This window comes from Vanacampus margaritifer, chromosome 1 (assembly GCF_051991255.1).
Source record: "Vanacampus margaritifer isolate UIUO_Vmar chromosome 1, RoL_Vmar_1.0, whole genome shotgun sequence".
In the NCBI taxonomy this organism is placed as follows: Eukaryota; Metazoa; Chordata; class Actinopteri; order Syngnathiformes; family Syngnathidae; genus Vanacampus; species Vanacampus margaritifer.
Window position 1 is genome coordinate 66,334,729 of NC_135432.1, and position 22,011 is coordinate 66,356,739.

At 39.0% G+C, this 22,011-nt stretch overlaps 1 protein-coding gene across 2 annotated transcripts in view; it reads right to left on the reverse strand.

Annotated features, from left to right (window-relative positions):
- The window catches only part of LOC144049969 (otoferlin-like), a 29,708-nt gene that overhangs the window by 6,758 nt on the left and 939 nt on the right, over positions 1 to 22,011 (reverse strand). The window contains exons 2-32 of one of the 2 annotated variants that reach the window (XM_077562753.1): positions 20,731 to 20,789; positions 19,699 to 19,765; positions 19,351 to 19,477; positions 19,220 to 19,274; positions 19,008 to 19,139; positions 18,737 to 18,799; positions 18,566 to 18,650; positions 17,591 to 17,750; positions 17,306 to 17,492; positions 16,214 to 16,400; positions 15,095 to 15,318; positions 14,873 to 14,981; positions 14,123 to 14,300; positions 12,943 to 13,063; positions 12,764 to 12,864; positions 12,587 to 12,677; positions 11,257 to 11,373; positions 9,966 to 10,118; positions 9,129 to 9,318; positions 7,876 to 8,000; positions 7,449 to 7,583; positions 5,172 to 5,333; positions 4,326 to 4,445; positions 4,043 to 4,204; positions 3,261 to 3,423; positions 2,944 to 3,017; positions 2,332 to 2,358; positions 2,116 to 2,247; positions 1,960 to 2,029; positions 648 to 739; positions 436 to 573 (exon numbers count right to left, since the gene is read on the reverse strand). In XM_077562753.1, the coding sequence (XP_077418879.1) occupies positions 436 to 573; positions 648 to 739; positions 1,960 to 2,029; positions 2,116 to 2,247; positions 2,332 to 2,358; positions 2,944 to 3,017; positions 3,261 to 3,423; positions 4,043 to 4,204; positions 4,326 to 4,445; positions 5,172 to 5,333; positions 7,449 to 7,583; positions 7,876 to 8,000; positions 9,129 to 9,318; positions 9,966 to 10,118; positions 11,257 to 11,373; positions 12,587 to 12,677; positions 12,764 to 12,864; positions 12,943 to 13,063; positions 14,123 to 14,300; positions 14,873 to 14,981; positions 15,095 to 15,318; positions 16,214 to 16,400; positions 17,306 to 17,492; positions 17,591 to 17,750; positions 18,566 to 18,650; positions 18,737 to 18,799; positions 19,008 to 19,139; positions 19,220 to 19,274; positions 19,351 to 19,477; positions 19,699 to 19,744 (3,726 nt within the window). In that variant the 5' untranslated portion in view covers positions 19,745 to 19,765; positions 20,731 to 20,789. Of the gene's footprint in view, positions 1 to 435; positions 574 to 647; positions 770 to 1,959; positions 2,030 to 2,115; positions 2,248 to 2,331; positions 2,359 to 2,943; positions 3,018 to 3,260; positions 3,424 to 4,042; positions 4,205 to 4,325; positions 4,446 to 5,171; positions 5,334 to 7,448; positions 7,584 to 7,875; positions 8,001 to 9,128; positions 9,319 to 9,965; positions 10,119 to 11,256; positions 11,374 to 12,586; positions 12,678 to 12,763; positions 12,865 to 12,942; positions 13,064 to 14,122; positions 14,301 to 14,872; positions 14,982 to 15,094; positions 15,319 to 16,213; positions 16,401 to 17,305; positions 17,493 to 17,590; positions 17,751 to 18,565; positions 18,651 to 18,736; positions 18,800 to 19,007; positions 19,140 to 19,219; positions 19,275 to 19,350; positions 19,478 to 19,698; positions 19,766 to 20,730; positions 20,790 to 22,011 lie in introns of both variants that reach the window. The other variant, XM_077562743.1, reaches the window with a different exon arrangement.

The following is a 22,011-nucleotide window of genomic DNA, read 5'->3' on the forward strand; positions in this document are numbered from 1 at the left end:
TTCATAAAACTGATGAACATGATTTATTTTTTTTTTGTCTCTTAACTGATTCACTCGCAGCAACCCCCTTCGCTCCCGGCTGTTTTACCGAATTTTGACTGATTTTGCAATGCCCACACAATATCGTGTTCTATTGCTATAAAAACATGAAACCTACCGAAAGAAAGAGGCTGCATCAAAGCCTTCTGTATGCTTGAGCATTAATAAAATAAAAAATTTGAAGCAAAAAAAAACACACAAAAAAAACGTATAAATACGTCTTTGGGACCATGGCTATATTTAAAATAGAAGTTTAAAAAAAAATTAAGTTTTGAGGAGCAAATGAGTTAATATTAAAGGCCAAGTTCATAAATAACTAGGGATGTAACGACATCCAAACATCACCGAAGAATCTGCTTCCAAATGGATTTTTATAAGCATCATAACTCCACTAACTTTGAATTTGCCAACGATCCTGTCTTCGTCCAAAGAGTTCTGGTCATCGTCGTCGCCGCCTTTTCCCCTGAAGAGGTTGAAACTGTGCAGCCAGTCCTCAAAGTTGTCATATTCACTCTCCAGCTCTTTGGGGTACACCTTTTGGGACCACGAAAAGAGTATAAGAGAGCGTTTCACCAAACGGATGAAGTGGCAGGTTGTGGTTCGCTTACTTTCAGCTCGTCCAGCTTTGCTTTTTTCTTCTCAGCCGGGTCGACGGCGCTCGCCTTCTTCTTGTCCTTCTTCCCTTTGGCCCTCCTGATGCCTTTTACAGGAGAGTCATCAGGTTTGATGTCTGAGTTATCCGTGAAGATGAGGAGGAGAACATGGGGGGGGGGGGGGGGGGGGGGTAAAAGGGAGCACAGCACTCCAGACATGAATTCCAGCATGAAAGTTGTCGGACGACATTTTTTTTCCCCATGCGTCCTGTTATGACAGAAATGTCCGCCGAGTTTCATGTCAAATGGCAAAACTCTTTTTTTTTTTTTTCAAGACCCCCGAAATTATTTCGGGTGCCAGATTTTGCAGGTTCAATCAACTGCACGCCCCGAAACGAAGCGTGCGATAAGTTACGCTAAATGACAACTTTCATGGCGGCATATGGTTGCGAGAACAAAAGTTGGCCCACATGCGTGACATTCGGATTCATGTCAGCGTCTACACACTGATGCATTGTGGGAGTCCGGCAAAGGCTCGCGACTGCAACAAGGAAGACAGCATTAGTGAGACCACACGCAATACGACTACTCCGATAAAGTTCGGATACGCACAAAAATGATCTTATCGTTCACGTCAACGTGACAAAAAAAAGGCAAATTGTGAAATGGCAAGAAAATGCTACGTCATCACGTAATTAGAATAATGTCCAAATTTTCCATGAAAAAAAACCATCAAGAAAATCTAAAGTTATTATGGTAACTACAAATTATTAATGTTCATTTTACATCTTAATTTTTTTTTTTTTGTAATACTGTACCTTTATTCTATATATAAAAAAATCCACATTAATCATTTTATTCTCATAATATTCAAACTTACTGCTAATTATTCACATATATATATATTTTTTAAAATATTTTAGCTTTATTGAAACATTTTTCACTTTAATATACTGGCATTTAGTCTTGTAAAATATATATATTTTTTCATGTTGATTGATAGATTTATTCACATAATGTTGCATCTTTGTTCTCTTCTCATCTTAACAATTTTATAAAAAAAAAAATGTCCGTTAAAAACAGCTGAAGAGCTTTCAATTATTACTAAGGAGTAGAATTCGAAAAAAAAAAAAGAGAGAACCTAATGAAGTCTGATCGTTCACAGAAAAAAAAAAGACAAAAATAGCAAGTCCTAAAAATGGTAAAATTTAAACTTTATTCCCGTAATATTACGTCTTTAATACTGAAAAATTTCAGATTAAATGGAATTGATTTTTTTGGGAGAGTATTTTTTTAAAAAAAAGAAGAAGATTTTTAGTTTTTGTACCTCCATCTGCCAGGTCGGCATCTTCTTTTTCCTCTGAATCTGACAGCGCCCCCTCTTGGCCTTTTAGTGCCTAAGAAGAATGAAAACCCGTAAGGCCTGAAAATGACACTACTGTCTAACAAACGACAAATTATAAACATGAAAAAAAGATGGTACCTCCGTCAGGGTCTCGATGGAGGCAAAATATTTGGACCACCAGTCGAGCATGCTCTCATCCAGGCCGTCGTCTTCCATCTCGTCGCCCTTCTTCCTCTTCTTCTTCCTCCCTTTTGCGTCCTTGTCATCGTCCTTTTGAAAGGCATTTGGAAGCTTTCGTCGCGTAGTTGCATATTCAACGCACACAGCGTAACAAAATGGCCGCTCTCGACTTACCTCAACCTTCACTACGGCGTCCGAGCACTGCAGGGAAGAACACAAGACGTGACGCAACGTGATATGACGGGCAGCGCCTTCATATGATTGGCTTGCAATTTGATATATGACATCATATTGAAAGATTATTCTCACAAAATATGACTTTTTGACATGAGTCGGGTTTCAAATTTTTGAAGGGAATTTACTGAAAATGCGCTAAACGGACATGTGGCTACATGCTTTATTCTTATCATATTTAAACTATATTCTCACTTTTTGACTATTTTGGTCATATTTACACGTTCTCGGATAAATGTGACTTTTTGAAGCAGATTTATGACTTTATTTTCTTAACATTTTAATGTTATTTTCTGGAAAAATATGATTATTTAATGTAGATTTATGGATTTTTTTGTTAAGAGTAATCAATAATCTAATTTTGGATGACTTCAAATATCTTCGTTTATGATTTAATTTTCTTAACATTTGAATGTTATTTTCTGAAATTTATGACTAATTTAGATTTATGACTATTCTCTTAAACATTTCAACATTATTTCCGGAAAATTAAGACTTTCAGATGTTGATAGAAATTATTTTATAATTTTTTTTTTTAAAGTGAAAACTTACAGAATCTAACTTGACCACTGTGTCCATCTTCTTAAAAGTTGGCTCAGGTTCCATGTTGACCACGATGATTTCCTCTGACAGACAAAGATAGCACCACTTATACTAAATAAAGAGCAGGATTTCACTGCGAATGCGAAAACAGAAAGCATCTGACTTGTCCCTGTTCCTGCATCGTTGCTGCAAACATCCAAGTGGGTGGGAGCAGTATGAAATCTGCCTAGCAACAAACGGCCGCTCTAATGTTACTTGACCAGGAATGGGAGCAATTCCGTGACTATATGTTCCTGCGCCTGCTGGCTGGCTGGCTCCAATTGTACCTGTGGTGGACCAGTTGTTGGCCTGCTTGTCAGACGGCCTGTAGATGAACTTCCTGAGGCTGGTGACGGCGTTGGAGCCCACCAGCGCGTAGCGGCCGAACGCCCTGCAGTCCACTACGCGGATGTTGAGCGGCGGGTGAAGCAGCTCGTTCTCCGGTAAATCCTGACAGACACAAAGCGGGGATTAAAATGTCTGTCATCAACAAGCCATATCCTGTTGCTGTTATTATCCATATTTATACATCTCAAATTGTACTCAGTGTGGCGAAATATGACTTTTAATTACAGTGCCTTCATATGATCAGCTAGTAGCTTTATTTATGACTTTTTGTCAACGTTATTCTCACTAATGTAATACTTGTTTACCCCGATTTATGACTTTATTCACGTAACATTTTAACCTCATTCTCGCAAAATATCGACACCATAATGCAAAACAAATTAACGGTTTAACATTGCTTGATGCTTATTCTCAAACGTTGTCAGAATATTGTGAGCAATGCAGATTTATGACTTTATTCCTTCCACAATATTCACACTGAAAAAAATGATATTTTTTATGTGAATTTACGACTTTATTCTCTTAACATTTCAACGTTATTGTCCCGCATTACGACTATTTAAAGTATAACAATTTGCTTAACATTTTTTTCATTCTTTTACTGAATTTGTAGATTTATGACATCTATTAACATTTCAATGGTAATTTATGACTCCCTCCCCAACTTGGCATTTTCCAACTTTTGTACTATTTCAAAGATTTTAGGCCTCGAGCAACGTACGACTTCAAAGCACTTGACAAGCGTGCTGAAGTTGGGGTTCTTCTTGTAATTGGGAATGAGGGCCGACTGGACGCCCTTCCCGGCGCATTCCACGTCCACACGGGGCCGGTCCACCTGGGCCAGGTTGACCCGCTTCAAATCCCTCAAACCCCAGAATAAGACCTGGAGAATCGCAGGAAAATTTGTCAGAAAGGACACTTCAACTTGGCAATTACTACTTTCCTATCATTAGAAAACCCACTAATTTTTTACATTTGCAAATGTAACATTCCATTGTTATTACCTCAATTCTGTACTTGCTGAGAACAGGTCTGATGCCCATCGGAACGGGAAGAAGTGGGCCACGTTCCATATCTGCAGGACCATCGATGGGCGGAAGGTCAGCTTTGCCATTAGGACCAATCTGACAAAAAATTGAAAAAATAAAAAGTTTAAAATGTAACTAAGACCATTAATTTATTTGTTTGTTTTTTTAAACAATCAAAAAGATAATTATTTAGAAAATATTTTTGCAACATTTTAAAACATGGAGGACATGCTGTGACGGAAAAGTCATATCTGAATTTTTGCCAAAATTTGAGGCAATTTTTCCATCGAGTTATAATTGAGCTCTTTGAAATTTGCCTTTTTTTTGTTGGAAATTTCAACTTTGGAATATGGCAAATATGCTGCAATGACAATGCCATATCTTTCCATATTATTATTACTATTATTATTAATAATAATAATAATAATAATACTTTATTTATTTTTGACATTTGACATTTTTATTATTGTGTAATGCATTCAATATGCCCAACCTGCATGGGCTTACAAGACATTAAACAATCAAAATGATTAAGTCAATTAATCATTAAAATTAATTAATAAAACAAAAGTATTATTATTTTCATTATTATCATTTTTTTAGTTAGGAGTAAGGAATATTACATTTTATTTAAAAAAATAAAAATGTCTAAATTGCCATACAGTTTATTTAAAATAATATTTTCATGTTTTTTTTAATTTTTTTTTAATAAGCATGATATCGAAAGATTTTGTTTTCATTCAAACAGCGCTATGCATCCCAGTGTACAGTACAGGCAGGTTATGTGAGCAGATTGTGGGGTACCAACAGTTCCGGTCTGACCTGCAACAACTCAAAGGCGGCCAGCATCTCTCCGGCCATGCCGTTCCCTCGATAGATCTGGTAGTATTCCAGCTGAGGGGGGAAGCGCGGAGGTCCGTAGTGCTCCTCGGCCATTTTCACCACAGGCTTGGCAAAAGTTCTGCCCATGAAGTCCGCTTTACCCTGGGAGAACCGGGGACAGCTTCAATGATAATGTTGGTGGCAGAAAAGTCTCAAGAAGCCACGCCCGTAATTTCCAGATCATTTCCAGGGATCCTTCAAAGATGAACTACTTGTAGGCCAGGAGATTTGACCCTTAGGGTTAGGGGTTAGCGTTAGGGGTAGGGGTAGGGGTAGGGGTAGGGGTAGGGGTTAGGGTTAGGGTTAGGGTTAGGGTTAGGGTTTAGGGTTTAGGGTTTAGGGTTAGGGTTAGGGTTAAGGGGTTAGGGTTAGGGTTAAGGGGTTAGGGGTTAGGGGTTAGGGGTTAGGGTTAGGGGGTTAGGGTTAAGGGGTTAGGGTTTAGGTTTAGGGTTAGGGTTTAGGGTTTAGGGTTTAGGGTTAGGTTTAGGGTTAGGGGGTTAGGGTTTAGGGTTAGGGGGTTAAGGGATTAGGGTTAGGGTTAAGGGGTTAGGGGTTTAGGGTTATGGTTTAGGGTTTAGGGTTTAGGGTTTAGGGTTAGGGGTTAGGGTTTAGGGTTAGGGGGTTGGGGTTTAGGGTTAAGGGGTTAGGGTTTAGGGTTAGGGTTTAGGGTTTAGGGTTAAGGGGTTAGGGTTTAGGATTAGGGGTTAGGGTTAAGGGGTTAGGGTTAGGGTTTAGGGTTAGGGGGTTAGGGTTAGGGTTAAGGGGTTAGGGGTTTAGGGTTAGGGTTAGGGTTTAGGGGTTAGGGTTAGGGTTTAGGGTTTAGGGGTTAGGGTTAAGGGGTTAGGGTTTAGGGTTAGGGGGTTAGGGTTAAGGGTTTAGGGTTAAGGGTTTAGGGTTTAGGGTTTAGGGTTAGGGTTTAGGGTTTAGGGTTAAGGGGTTAGGGTTTAGGGTTAAGGGTTAAGGGTTAAGGGGTTAGGGTTAAGGGGTTAGGGTTTAGGGTTAGGGTTTAGGGTTTAGGGGTTAGGGTTAAGGGGTTAGGGTTTAGGGTTAGGGTTAGGGGGTTAGGGTTAAGGGGTTAGGGTTAGGGGGTTAGGGTTAGGGTATTGATTAAGAGTATTGACGAAAACATGGCTCGTAATGCGCATGTTTCCAGGCGGACTGTTCATAATAGCAATGCATGAAGGGGGGTGGGGCGGGGGGAGCAGCTTAGAAAAAAAATAACCAGTAAACTGCAAAACAGTTAGACCGATGCCAACACATTGTGCCGCCTAAAGCTGTGTGATGACTTCTCTCTTGCAGTTAGTGGTTATAAAGATTCTCATTGGCCAACATACAATACAGGGGGAAAAAAACAACAACAACACAAAATGCCCTCAAAGGAATGCAACAGGCACAAGTGGACCCAGGACTGTTTTGTCACTTGCTGTGCTTCTTATTCCTCTTGCATGCCTTTGGACAAGCTACACATTAAATTCAATGTCACGACATCCAGACGTCTCACACTCTACTTATCCAAAAGGGTCGTCCGAAACAATCGCGTTATTTTCGGAAAGCAAATGTAAAAAGCAGCAGTCAGCAAAATGCAAACGCTTGTCTGCAGTGATGCAGATGCAAAAAAAAAACGTTTTCATCATCATGACATCATTTTCGGCGAAAAACTTAAATATTGGTATCATAACACATCATTAGATATACCTGCACTTCTGATCAGAATGTTTAAAAATATTTTTTTTTCCGTTTTTTTTTGTACTTTGAATTTTGCTTTTATTATAGTTTTTCATTTTCATTATATTTATTTTATCTAGATTTTTTTTTAAATTTAATCTAAACAGAATAAATATGTAATCCCAAAAATATTATATTTAAAACAGAAAAAAAAATTAAATAAATCTAATCCCAAGTCAATATTTGTGAGATTTGTTCAAAATAACAATAAATACCAATGAAAGACGCGACATTAAAATAAAAACTATAAAACAAAAAAATTCCCCCCAAAATGAATGAAATATTTTGTAAGTGATTCATATACTAAAGAGGGTCAAAATATTAGAAGCAAAAATGCAGAAGTCAAACAATAATGACGTAAAGCTAGCCGAGTTAAAAAAAAAAAGTCCTCTTGTCATTGAACCCATGAAATGTTGCAGGTGTACCTAATGAAGTGTCTGTAAACGCGACACAGACTTTCTGTTGCCATGAAAGAAAAGTAACGAGTCTCACCACCGTGTCTTGATCGTAGAGCTCGATGACGATAATGGGAGGGTCGTCTCGCAGCTCGCTGGCCTCGCCAAACAACTCCACGTTCTCGAAGAGCAGCAGCTGATCCCACGTCGGGCACAGCGTCTCTGGCAGAACCTGAGACCGAACATCCACAACATCCACAACATCCACAACATCCACAACATCCACAAGTTGCGTTTACGGGCATTAAGCACAAAACAATGCTATGAATCACGGAATAAAATTGTTGCAGTGGCTTCAATTTTTTTTTTTTTTTTAATCAGTACTTTTAGTTCAGTTGTGTTTATTTTGAAGTCCAATACATTTGAATTGAATCTGTTATAGCTTTTTGTCTTGTTACATTTCTTCAGGTCCAATTTTGTGCAATACAAAGCAGAATGTGGTTTTGATCCACTGTGGCTCTGACCTCGGTGACTTGACTTTGCGTGGAGAAGAAGACGCGTGCGAAGGGATCCGACAGTCCGGTGCTGTCGGCAGCAAAGAGGCTGCGAGCTTGATACATGTGCACCCTCAGCTGGAAGATTTGCTTCACTGTACACACACACACACAATCAAAAGCTTGATATTGTGTACAATTCACCTTGAAACATTTCTACTTAAACAAATAGTGTGATATTTTGAAACACTCAAATTCCATCCCTTAAATGTTATGTTTTATTTATTCCAGTCTCCCCGTTTTTTTTTTTTCAGATTTAAAAAGCAGAACAAAAAAAAAACTTCTTATTTTCGTCAATTACTTACAGATTTGCATTTCCACACCCAAACAACGAGGCGTTCTAAAGTGGCCATGCCAGCTCGAAGCCCTGGTTCACACACTTGGCTGCAATCTTAAAAAATAAAAATAAAAATCCTCCCACCTCTTTGCTTTCTCTCCATGCTGTGCGCGCACTCATGGCCAACAATGAGGCGCTCTAAAGTGGCCGAAGCCTTGGTTCACACACTTGGCTCCGCTTTGCACTCATGGCCAACAACGAGGCGCTCTAAAGTGGCCAAGCCAGCCCGAAGCCTTGGTTCACACACTTGGCTCCTCTTTGCACTCATGGCCAACAACGAGGCGCTCTAAAGTGGCCAAGCCAGCCCGAAGCCTTGGTTCACACACTTGGCTCCTCTTTGCACTCATGGCCAACAACGAGGCGCTCTAAAGTGGCCAAGCCAGCCCGAAGCCTTGGTTCACACACTTGGCTCCGCTTTGCACTCATGGCCAACAACGAGGCGCTCTAAAGTGGCCAAGCCAGCCCGAAGCCTTGGTTCACACACTTGGCTCCTCTTTGCACTCATGGCCAACAACGAGGCGCTCTAAAGTGGCCAAGCCAGCCCGAAGCCTTGGTTCACACACTTGGCTCCTCTTTGCACTCATGGCCAACAACGAGGCGCTCTAAAGTGGCCAAGCCAGCCCGAAGCCTTGGTTCACACACTTGGCTCCGCTTTGCACTCATGACCAACAATGAGGCGTTCTAAAGGAAGATGAATTTTCGGCTTTTGTAGTCATAGCTAGCGAGCTAATCGTACTTAGCTTGGCAGCACCGCTCAAGCTACACTAAGTCCATGTACAGTAAATGAAAAACAAAAATGCTAATTTTGTCATTGTGATGTATTGTGTGTAGAATTTGGAGTGGAAAAAAAAATTTGAATTGAAAATTTTAAAAATGTTGAAATTACTCATGTAGGTGAGGCTGATGGGCGGCGAGAGGGGCAAACCCGGCCCTTTGGAGAGCCGATTCTCTTCAAATCCGTTCGGAAGTCCGCACAGGTAGTCTTTACGTTGGCGGTTCAGACCCAGCCACAAGTAAATCTCAATCTTGGACTGCACGGTCCAGCCCGCGGGGCCGAAACCTCGCTTTCCGGGGATCTTCAAGGAGAGAGAAAAAAAACAAAGTCATTTTACAATCATTTACGAGTGGGAAAACTGTTGCACATTTGAGTTCTGGGCAAGATCGTTCAATAATAAAGGACATTATTAATAAAATAAAATAAAAGGAAAACAATGTACAACATAATGTAAAATAAATAAGAATTAATTGTTATTATTTATTTTGAATTCGTATTTACATTTTTTAATTGAATTAATTAAACAATTAATTATTAAAACTCATTTGAAAAAGTTTAAATGTAAATATAAAATTGATCATTTTAACAAATGTTTTTCATTTGATTAAACAACAAAAAGACAATTGATTAATAATAACTAGTGGTTTGATAATGAATTAAATTAATGATTTTCTTTTTTCTTGATTTTCTTAAAAATATATTTTTTTTATTTTAAAGTTCTATTTTAATATAAATTCACCAATTATTTAAAAAAAGACAAATACGAAAATGTTGATGTAAAATGAATACATTTTAAAGTGAATTAAATATGTTGAATGTGTATGTCCAATTGTTCTTTTTACCAATAGGATTTCATGATTTCATATTTAATCACATTTTAATTCACATAAATTAAACAAATCAATAAATTTTGAGTTGGTCGTGTCTGCTGCGTTGTACGCAGCGCACCCGCAGAAAGATGGTTTTGACTTTGCCGCAGTCCTTCCCTCGCTCTTCGTCCATGCCGGAGTACAAGATGTCTTTGGAAGGAACGCGAGCGTACGCGATGCGCTTCCCGTTGCTGATCATCCAAATGAAAATGTCCGGAACGCTGTGTTGAGGCTGCGGGACGCACAACACCATCAATTGGCATATGCGTACATTTCACGCAATTGACCAAACAGTGGACATACAGTACATTTGCGTTTATTTATTTATTTTTTCTCCTGACATTTTTTTTGCTTTACAACAGAAGTTAAATTGCTATTTGGAACTGTTCATAATTCCCTCCACAATGACTAAAGGCCTTAGTTGAAGTCGAAATAAATTGTCAGTTTATTTTTCACTTCACCTTGTGAAAAGATGACATGTTGTAGTGTACCCTCTAATAAAAATGCAGGGATCACCTACAGTTTTAAGTTGTAATATCACCAATCACCACTAGATGGCAGACATGCCTTAGTTGCAACGTGAGTTGGCCTACTGTTGATGATGATATACATAATGATATACAGAGCCAAAATCGAGTTGATTTTTTTGGGTGATTTTTTCCCCCCCAAATGAGTTCTTGCACTTAATTAGTGTCAAAAATGAAATATATTAATTAAAAGCACGCATTTTGCACATTTGCAGTTATGCACGTATTTAATTCATATTTAACTCTTTGACTGCCAGACGTTTTCAGAAAAGGGATGCCGTGGGTGCCAGCCGATTTAAGCATTTTTGACTGATCTTTCAAGGTCCACAGAAAATTATGTGTTTGGACTATGGAAACACACATACTACCAAATGAAAGATTGGACTCTCATCTTTCATCAGAAAAAAAAGTTTGTTTCTACCTTATTCCGTTTTTGAGTCATCAACAATAGAAAATGGTTAGTTTCACCTCTGTTTTGAAACAAACGTCTTTTAACGTCTTTGGCACTCCTCCATAGGATTTTACTAAACGCTATTTAACGTTTTTGGCAGTCAAAGAGTTAAAAAAAAAATTTTTTGTTATACATCTGCTTAGGAAGTGTGTGGTCCTATTTGCCCCCTCCCCAATTGCACTGATGAAAAATGGTGCCCCTCCCTCCAGCATTTAAGAAGCCCACCCCTGGATTATATGTTACAAAAATGCTAGAAAGGGTTTCGATTTTTGAAATTATTTTCAAATTATTACCACAAAAAAAGTTGGCATTTAAAGAGGAGTGTGTAGACTTTTTCTATCCAGTGTTAATCCTCTGTAATCACAGCGATGAGTGTGTGTCGTGCATCGTACTTCATCTGCCAGGAATCGGAGCTTTTGAAGGAAGTGGTGCGTCAGCTTGACCTTCTCTCGCACCGTGCTCTTCTTCACCTGGGACCGCATGGCTTTGGCTTGCTGGCCGACGGCCTCCTGCCACGGCACACATTGGACGTTAACCAAAGCTTTTACAATGTGTTTGGTTTATTACACTCAAAATGTGACCCACTGTGTTTATTCGCTTACAAAAGTACATTTTGGAAATGTTTTTGGGCGAGTATTGAAAACGAGATTGCCGGTAATGAGTTTTAGAGAAGGTAGCGTGTTTTCCCTCACAGTTCTGAGATTCTGTGTTGGGATTTTTGCTTGTGTCTTCCCGTGTGGAGTTTGCGTGCTTTCCCCTTTGGTGTTTAATTTAATTTAATTCAAATAGCTGAAATCACTGAAAATTAAATTACGGTACGTTAAATTCAATTACCGTACATTAAATCGAATTGCATTTAAATGTAATTTACTTCTTTTAAATAGAATTTAAATGTAACTGAATTGAATAAAAATGCATTCAAATTCAAATGACAATTAAATTGTAAATCAATTCAATCATTTAAATGAAAATTACAATACATTTTAAAATCTAAATTACATTCAATATACCATGGATGAGAGGTAGAAAACGGATAGATGGATGGATGCATAAAATGAATCCAAATTCAAATTAGTATGAAGTTAGACTTAATTGAAACATAATTTTAATTGAAAATTATCATAAATGAGTCTTATCTGATTTAAATCCATTTCACATCAAATGATAATTTTCGATCAGTTGATTTAAATGAAAAAAATAACCCCAATGAAATTACATGTTAAATTAATTCAATTAATTCAACAATCTAAATTCAAATGATATTTACCGGTACATTCAACTTTTATGCCATACAATTCAATAATCTGAATTTAAACCACAAATAAACTAAATAAATAAAATGATTTCAATTCAATTTAAAACAATCCAAAAATTAAATATAATTAAATTTAAATGTTATTTGATGTGTGCCCTGTGATTGGCTGGCAACCAGTTCAGGGTGTACCCTGCCTACTGCCCGAAGCCAGCTGGGATAGGCTCCAGCACCCCCGCGACCCTTGTGAGGAAAAGCGGTCAAGAAAATGGATGGATGGATGGATGGATGGATGTTATTTGATGTAAATCCATTTCAATAATGTGACTTTTAATGTCATTTATAAATGAATCCCAATTCAATAAATATTCAAATTACATTGAATTGAAATATAATGCAATTTCATTTGGTGTAACTAAAATGATGTCAAATCAAACGTAATGAAAGAGAATAGAATAAAAGTCCCGCACCACTTCAGCCATGCACAGCTTCAGCCGCTCTTTGTCCAGTTTGGTTTTCCCCGACAGGTTCTGGTCCGTATTGGCCAGCACCAGAAACTGACTGGATGGACAAAAGTGTATAATGAACTCACCGCGTTATTTATTTTTTAATTGTTTTTTTATTTGACTGTTTGCATATGTTCGGACCTGCATCTCTGGCTGAGGTCCTCCAGGACGCCCCTCAACCTCCGCTCGGGGTAGGCCTTTTCCGTCTTGATGATCTCTTGCACGTCGTTCAGACCTTCCTCCTGCGCGAAAAGAGAACGGCGGCGCGTCAAAGCGTCTCTTGTGATAGGTCGCCACGCGAAGCGAACGGCGCCACTCGCCAGTTTGTCGGCGATGTTGTCGATGATGTTGGCGTTGTACAGCCGGCGCCGCTGGTCCTGCCACCAACTCTTGATGTAAATGCACGGCTTGCGCTCAAAGTACGGCAAGTGGAAGTAGTTGCTGCAAATTCAAACACGGGTAAAAGCGATGCACCGACCACTGGTTGCAAGTTAGGGTTTCAAGCACAGGTTAGAGTTTCAAAGCAGGAAGCCAGGGTTAGGGTTTCGTGCAAAGGTTAGGGTTTGGAATTGGGGTTTCAAAAAAACATAAGGGTTTTAAATTAGGGGTTCAAGCCATGGTTAGGATTACAATTTGAGGTTTAAGGCTTCAAGTCTCAGTTAAGGTTTTAACAAAAGGTTAGGGTTTCAAATGAGCGTTTCAAGCCAAGATTAAGGTTTCAAATTGGGGTTTTGAACCTGTGGTGGGGTTTCAAGCCTACATTAGAGTTTAAAGCAAAGGTTAGGGTTTCATGCCACGGTTGGGTTTCAAGCCTGCATAAATGTTAGGGTTTTAAATCAGGCCAGAACTACAGTTAAGGTTTCAACAAAAGGTTAGGGTTTCAAATGAGCGTTTCAAGCCAAGATTAAGGTTTCAAATTAGGGCTTTAAGACTGTGGTAGGATTTCAAGCCTACATTAGAGTTTCAAGTAAAGATTAGGGTTTCATGCTAGGGTTAAGGTTACAAGTGTCTGTTAGGGTTTCAAATTAGGGTTTCAAGCCAAGGTTAGAGTTTCAAATTTGTGTTTCAAGAAAAGTTGGGGTTTCAAGCCTACAAGTTTTGTCAAAGGCTAGGGTTTCATGTTAGGGTTTCAAATCACGGTTGGGGCTTCAAGTAAAAGTTAGGGTTTTAAATCAAGGTTTCAAGCCAGAGCTACGATTTCAAATGAGTTTTCCATGTCTGCATTAGGGCTTTAAGACTGTGGTAGGGTTTCAAGCCTACATTAGGATGTCAAGCATAGGTTAGGGCTTGAAATTAGGGTTTCAAATCTAATTTAGCATTCAAAGCAAAGGTTAAAGTTTCAAGACAAGGTTATAGTTTTAAATCAGGGGTTCGAGACAAAATCGGGGTGTAGGGTTGCAAAGGTTGCAATTCCAAATGAGGGTCTCAAACCAAGATTAGGGTCTCAAGCAATGGGAAGAGTTTGAAACGAGGCTATTTGCAGGCACGCATGCTGCCAACCGGTCAGTGACGACGGGTTTCATGGGCGGAGTGGTCGCCACGGACGGCAGGTCGCCGTCGTCGTCCAACTCATCCTCGCTGGAGTCACGGATGAGTTCCGTCTCCTCCTCCCCGTCGGCCTTCTTCTTCCCTTGTGATTTGAGCTGGTTGGCGCCGTCCAACTCGTCGCCATAGTAACCTGAGGAGCAGCTCGTTCAGGATCAAGCCGGAAAGCAGACCTATTTTTATTTTTATTTTTATTTTTATTTTTATTTTTATTTTTATTTTTATTTTTATTTTTATTTTTATTTTTATTTTTATTTTTATTTTTATTTTTTTAATTTAATTTTTTTATTTTTTTAAATTTATGAGTACCACATAATACTGGATGAATTGAATTGAATGTATTTTGGACGTAATATTATTATTTTTTAAGTATAATGATTTGATTTATTGAACTCAAATAGTGATTGATTCTAAAATTCGACATTTTAAAACTCTAAAAGTGGCAAAATAAAATTGCATGAAATGAAATTGGATTGACTACAATGATAGATCAGATTAAGAGTTGGAATTGGGGGGGGTTAGATCACCAAATGATTCCCGAGCGCGGCCCCTGCTGCTGCTCACCGCTCCCTCAGGGGATGGCCCAAATGCGGAGAGAACGAATTTCGCCCCACTTATGTGGGTGTGACAATCAGTGGCAACTTTAACTTTAAATTCACTCAAATAAAATTGCTATAAACAAAATGAAGTGAAGTTGTCCGGTACCTATGGTGACCTCAAAGTTGATGGGCTTGTCGCCAATTTTCCTGTCAATCATGGTGGCCTCCAGGAAGGAGCCAAAGAGGAAGAATTCCTCAATCTTCCCGGTTGCATTCTGTCAAGCAAACAAGCGCATTTCAACAGAATGCACTTCGCTCGAGCGGCGGCCTGCCTGCTCCCAAAAACTTGTAAGTTGGGGCACTTGTAAGTCAAGGTAGCACTGCCCACCTCCGAGATGTTGGGGATGCCTTCCAGCTGCACCTCGGTGGAGCTGGAGGTGTCAGGTGAGGAGGGGTCCAGGATCTCTACCGACAGGCTGATGAGCAGGCGCGCCCTGAAAGACACGCCCTCGCCCAGACCCTCGTTCAGCTCCTGGTACTCGTCCATCAGCGTGTAGGTGCGCGTCGAGCCGTACATGTTGACCCAGGCGGGGCCCAGCGTGGGGAGGAAGCCTGGAAGGACGTCAATAACGCGCGCCCAAAAACCAAGGTAGGGTTTCAAATTAAATTTCAAATCAGGGTTTCTAGCAAAATGTTAGCATTTCAAGCAAAGGTTAGGGTTTCCGAAAAGGGTTTAAAGCCAGGGTTGGGGTTTTAAGTTAGACTTTCAGATTTGAGTTTGAGTTTCAAGTTAGAGCTTCAAGCCTGTGTTAGGGTTTCAAGCTAAAATTAATCTCTGAAATTGGGGTTTTGAGGAAAGTTAGCGTTTCAAATGAGGGTTGCAAACCGGGGGTAAGGTTTCAAGTTAGGTTTCAAGTCATTTCAAATGAGGGTTTTAAGCCAGGGTTAGGGTTTCAAGATAGAGATTCAAGGTTTCAAATGAATCTTTGAAGCCATGGTTGGATTGTCAGATATAAGGTTTTAGGGTTTCAAGTTAAAGTTAGGGCTCCAAAATTAATGTTTCACGGCAGAATTGTGGTTTCAAGTTTGGGTTTCAATTCAAGGTTAGGGTTTCATATTAGGATTCCAAGCCAAAAGTGCGGTCGCAACTTAGGTTTTTCGAGTTAGGGTTTGAAAGCAGGGTTTCAAGCCAATGTTTGCGTTTCAAGACAGAGTTAGGATTTTAAATGAGGGTTTAAGCAGAGGTTAGAGTTTTATATTAGGGTTTCAAATCAAGGTTCCAATTCAAAGGTTGGGTTTCAAGCAAACTTGAAAGTGTTGAGCCAGGATTATGGTTTCAAGCATTCGTTGGGGTTTCAAATTAGTGAAGAAAGCCTCATTTGAGTTGTCAAAAAGACAGTGTATGGTTGGAAATAGGAAATCGGGTTGGAAGTCTCGATTATGAAAATGTTGACTTGTGATCATTTTGGCTCGGCTGCGAGGCGCCAAAGCCGGTCGCCACGGTCACCTTTGTCGCCGTCATTGGAGATCTTTCTCAAATCCAGGAAGTGCGTCCCCATGGCCACGTCGTTCACTTTGTCCGAGTCTCGGATTTGGATCTTCATGCGCTTGCACAGCGGCGGGAACATCTCCGTGAATACGATCTGCTCGTTCCAAATGGGCTCGTAGCAGCTCTTCTGAACCGACGTCTTACCCTGGAAACACAATGCGGGTTCGAACGGCTTTTTCTTTGGCTTGAGGAAATGGGAATGTGTCTAGCTACCCTGTACAATATAACGTGATTTGATCATCACCATAGACTTTCGTGTAAAGGTTAGGGTTTCCAATTAGGGCTTTGTGCCTGAGTTAGGGTTTCAGGCAAATGTTAGGGTTTCAAGTTAGGTTTCAGGCCTGGGTTAGGGTTCAGAACGAGACTTTCAAGCAAAGGTTAAGATTTCCATCTTGGGTCTCAAGCCAAGACTGAAGTTTGAAGTTGGAAATCACACCTAGTTTAAGGTTTCAAATTAGGGTTTCAAGCAAAGATTAGGGTTTCAAAATGGGGTCTCAAGTTCAAATTTGGGCTACAAGCCTGGGTTAGAGGCTTTTTAAACGGATGTTTCAAGCAAAGATTATTAGGGTTTTCGAGTTGAGGGCCTCAAGCAAAGGTAAGGGTCTCAAATTGGGGTCTCAAAACAAGGGTGAAGTTTCAAGGTAGTTTTCGGGCCTGCATTAAGGTTTCAAATTATGGTTTTGAGCAAAGGTCAGGGTTTCAATTTAGGGATTCAAGTCTTAATATATAATATATAATGTTTGTTTTTTTTAAATCATGTTTTATATTAAAAATATATACTTTAAGCATTTTTTCCTCAAAAACAACTTTTTAATTCTCATACATAGAACTTTTTAAAAAATGCAATGAAGTTGAGTACTATTTTACAATTCTCAATATATACAACTTTTTTCTCACCCCCAAATTTTCTTCAAGATATAAAAAAAACCTGCAAAAATATATGACTTTTTTTTTCCCTCTAAAAACGCCATTGCATTTCCCTCCTCCAAAGTTTCATATATTTTCTCTTTTTACATGTATTTTATTTATTTAAAGGAATGAACTTGCTACCTTCTGCCCGGCAAACTGCACTTGCACGTAGGGGTCCACTAAGTCTTTATTCTCCCCGATGAAAGCCTTCTTGACGTTGGCCATGATGCTGGTGTTCATCCTGGGCAGGCCCTCGGCCCTGTACATCTTCAGGTAGTAGCGCGCCCATTGCCGCTCTTCCGGGACCCCCTCCGGGATCAGCAGGTTGCTGGGCGCAGGACAAAGCACACACCGATGCATCGTCAGCCAGAGCGTGGCATGTAAAATCCCGTCCCAAGTTTATTTGATTGATTTATTTATTATCACCCTTCAATGTCATCCTCCTCTGACTCGCTAGCCTTGTGCGGGGTTTTGATGGTGTCCCCCTTGGCGACCACGGCCACATCGCACTTGACGTAACCCTTGCAACCCGCGGTGATGTCGTCCGGGTCAGACAGCAGGGCCCATTTGTGGTTAAACTGATGGTCTAAAATAAGAAAGAAGAAAAAATAGATTCAACTGGAGTATGGATTCCCAATCACAGATTTGCTGTTTTTGTGCCAGGCCAGAACCATGTCTAACATAAAAAAAAATGCCTATGGTGCCATCTTGTGGCATCTTAAGGTCATTTTTATTTTTATTTTTATTTTTATTTTTATTTTTATTTTTATTTTTATTTTTATTTTTATTTTTATTTTTATTTTTATTTTTATTTTTATTTAATTTTTTTTAATTTTTTTTTATCAGTACCACATAATACTGGATGAATTGAATTGAATGTATTTTGGACGTAATATTATTATTTTTTAAGTATAATGATTTGATTTATTGAACTCAAATAGTGATTGATTCTAAAATTCGACATTTTAAAACTCTAAAAGTGGCAAAATAAAATTGCATGAAATGAAATTGGATTGACTACAATGATAGATCAGATTAAGAGTTGGAATTGGGGGGGGTTAGATCACCAAATGATTTCCGAGCGCGGCCCCTGCTGCTGCTCACCGCTCCCTCAGGGGATGGCCCAAATGCGGAGAGAACGAATTTCGCCCCACTTATGTGGGTGTGACAATCAGTGGCAACTTTAACTTTAAATTCACTCAAATAAAATTGCTATAAACAAAATGAAGTGAAGTTGTCCGGTACCTATGGTGACCTCAAAGTTGATGGGCATTGAAGGAAGTACATTGAAGTGACAAGATGAAATTAGTTTAGTCAGGACTTAGAATAGAAATAGAAATATCATAATAGAATAGAAATAGAAATGTCCATACGCTACTTATTTTGCCCTCAATGAATCACCTGGTTGGGAGTAAATGGTGCCGACGTCCATTTTAAAAGTCCCCACCAGCGTTCCGCTTCGCAGGAGGTTTTTAGAGTGGATGACCTGTTGGAAATGGCAGAATGAAAACATTCAATACTTTCATACTTTTTCCATTTGAATAAGTATAACCGTGGTGAAAAAGCACTTACAGACAACTTGAGAATCTTGTCAAACATCACATCCGGAGGGACGTGGAAGTCGAACACAAAATACTGCAAAATCAAAATCCACATGTGAGCATTTGAAAGTTGTATTCTTTTGGTGACTATATATATATATATATATATTATTATCCAATTTATTTATGTACTTATTTATTCAGTGTGAAGTGATTGCAAGCCATTTTTAAATTCAGATCCGCATTATATTAACCCGTATTTTAACCCACAATAAATCAGAACATCTTATGAAGAGACTGGCCTCGCTGTAATAGGGGCAGTTGGTGGACTCCTTCATAGACGTGTACTTCTTTTCTTCCCCGATCTCCACGCATACCATGGGGTCCATATTGAGACCCACCAGTTGCCGGGCCTCGATCACAGTCACGCTCACCTGCAATCAAACACAAAGAAACACGCAATTAATTTGCTAACTAACCACAGAGTCAGCACACGATGTATCCTTGGTCTTACTTGGTAATCCACAGGCCGTCCCGAACTGGGCTCCATCTTGATGTCAGGTTTGGACCTATGTATCATTTAGCTCGGTCAACATAACAACAAAATACAGTTCATAATGCAAATGTAAGGTAAAATGGTTGGACCTTTTGTTGGACACGTTGGTGGTGACGGCGGTGACCGAGGCAAGCGAGACGGTGTCCGGGTCGAAGCGTCCTCCCATGAACGTGGCCTGGCGGTCCAGGTTCTGTGTCTCCAGAATAGCTGGCTCATCTAAACAAAAACAACAAAAACAACATGGAGTTGGGTCCAACTATAGCTACCCGCTAACATGCTAATTATTATTATTTTTTAAACAGCATAGGGATCCATTCTCCTAGTGTGGGACATATTTGCAAAGCACAAACTAGGTTTAGCACGTTAGCAAAGTAGCCTACAGCAAACGCTTGTGAGGTCATTTCCATTCTCATTTGGTCCATCTTGGTTAGCCATACCTCCATTCTTGTCCTGCTTGTGTCCACGGTGCTTACTGCGCTTCATGATTCAAACGCTGCACTTGGCCTGGTTTTTGGCAGAAAGTCCATATTTTAGAAGTGTGATTCCCAAAGTGTAGCACAATTGTTAGCCCGCCCCCCCCCCCCCCCCCGATTTCATGTTAGCATTAAGCTAGCAGACATTTAACATAAGGTGTATTTCTCTTTGTTTTATATTTGGTTTGGCAGAAAAGTCCAATGGGTGACAATAAACAGTACAAAGACTTTGTTTCAGACGTGTTCAATATCTGTAAAACTATTTCATGTTTTTCAAAATTTTATTCGTAAATTATAGGGTGGGAAACAACTGAATTTACAACAATACAAATATATTTGCATTTAATCTTTTAAGAACTGTTGCATTAGTTATTTTTTATTTCATTTTCATGTGATATACATTTTAATTTAATCATTATTTATGCAGTCCCCCCCCCCCCTCCCCCGTAGAGTATCTAGGTAAAGTATTAATGTTCAAATTGTGCATAATGTGACAGCGCCATAGTTTGAATATTATTACAATTGTAAAACCTAGGTCTCATTTTTTTTTATGATTTGACCTATGTTGGTCTGTAAAACATTTCAGAACTACTGCTAGAATATAAAATAATGGGAAAAGAATCCAACAGATATAAATTCAGTTAAAAAACAAACAAACATTGCCAATCAACATAATAGCAATTGGGCACTCCACAAAATATTGCCCGCAACCCAGTTTGGAAACACGTTCTACACAAATGCCATTATAGGGTTGCCGCGCCCGGCTTCGGCCATGAAAAGGCTTTTTAATTATTCAAATGACTTAATATGATCATTACAGAGGATCCATTTCACATGCATTGTGAACAAAAACAATGATACAAACTATTAATGGACACTATGAATTAATACACAGATTGCTTAACTTTCTAAATGACTTGAATGTAACCCATAAATGAAATAAAACACATTTCTACACGTTATGAGTCGGAAGTCAAATGCATGGATGATACATACCAGTTTATGCAGTGATGCTTTAGTCCACGCGGAGATTCCGTTCCAAGACTTTAGCGCTCCTTTGAAATTAAGTAAAAAAAAAAAAAAAAAAAAAGTTTACATGAACATTTTGGACGTTTTTTACACAACGCAATCCACAATACGAATGAGCTTGGCAAGTGGGCGCGAAGGGATGTGATACGCGCACGATGAATAGTGCATGAGTCCCGAACTCGACACTGGTAACTATAACTAGGAGCTGCTGAGTGGCCAATCAACACGCATCGCGCACACAAAAGACAAGAGGCTGATGATAATAATCGGAATATTAGAAGAATTGGAATGGCGAATTTTGTCAACACCGAGTATCTAACATCGTCATCAAATCATACATCAATAAATACAAGCAGTGCTCCAGATGAACTTATTTTTTTCCCTTTTTTTTTTTTAAACTAGGAGCACAGTGGCCCCAAACCTGAAATATTAGGGGTGCAAAAGAATCACAAATTGAATTGCAAATTAAACATTTACACTAATTTTGCACTATATTCCTGATATAAGTGTGGCGCAGAAGTTGCAAAAAAAAAAAAAAATACAAGAATTGAAAAAAAAAATCTGCTAATTTATTGGTCACATGTGCGAGTAGATGAAAAAATTAGTTGCACTGTCTCAAATTGAAGTAAATAAAGGAGTTATTATACAGTATAAGGAAAAATGTGCAATGTGTGCAATACAATTTTCAAGGGAAAAAATATGCAAATTAAATTGGCAAATACTGTTACCATATATCAACATACACATACAGGCTCATGAGAACAAAAGTACAAATGACAAAAGTCTCCAAATATCTATTTTTCTCTTAATCTTTAACAAGAGCATTCGGGGCCATATTGAATGTGCACTGGCTTCTGTAGTGTCATATTCCATTAGCACTAAAGAAAGTGATGAAAAAAATGGAACATTGTAAAAGAAAATTGGCGAAGAAAAAAAATGGTGATAGTGTTACACGAGGTGGGCCATCTTTAAGACGGCATAGGTCCGAGTCTTCATCTCATCAATTACACATGCACCTTGAGTCTTAAGTTGCTGGTGTCCAGTGAAACTGTCAATTATTCACACGTTACATTCACAGTCAGTCAGAGAGACAGCGACACACAAAAAACACAGTTATTGTTATTGTCATTAGCACACTGGGTTTAGAATGGGTTATTTAAATCCGTTGCTTCGGAACATTTAATAATTATTTTTAAGAGTTTTTTTTTATTTTTAATGTTATTTGTAGATGCTGCTAGCCTGTGTTGC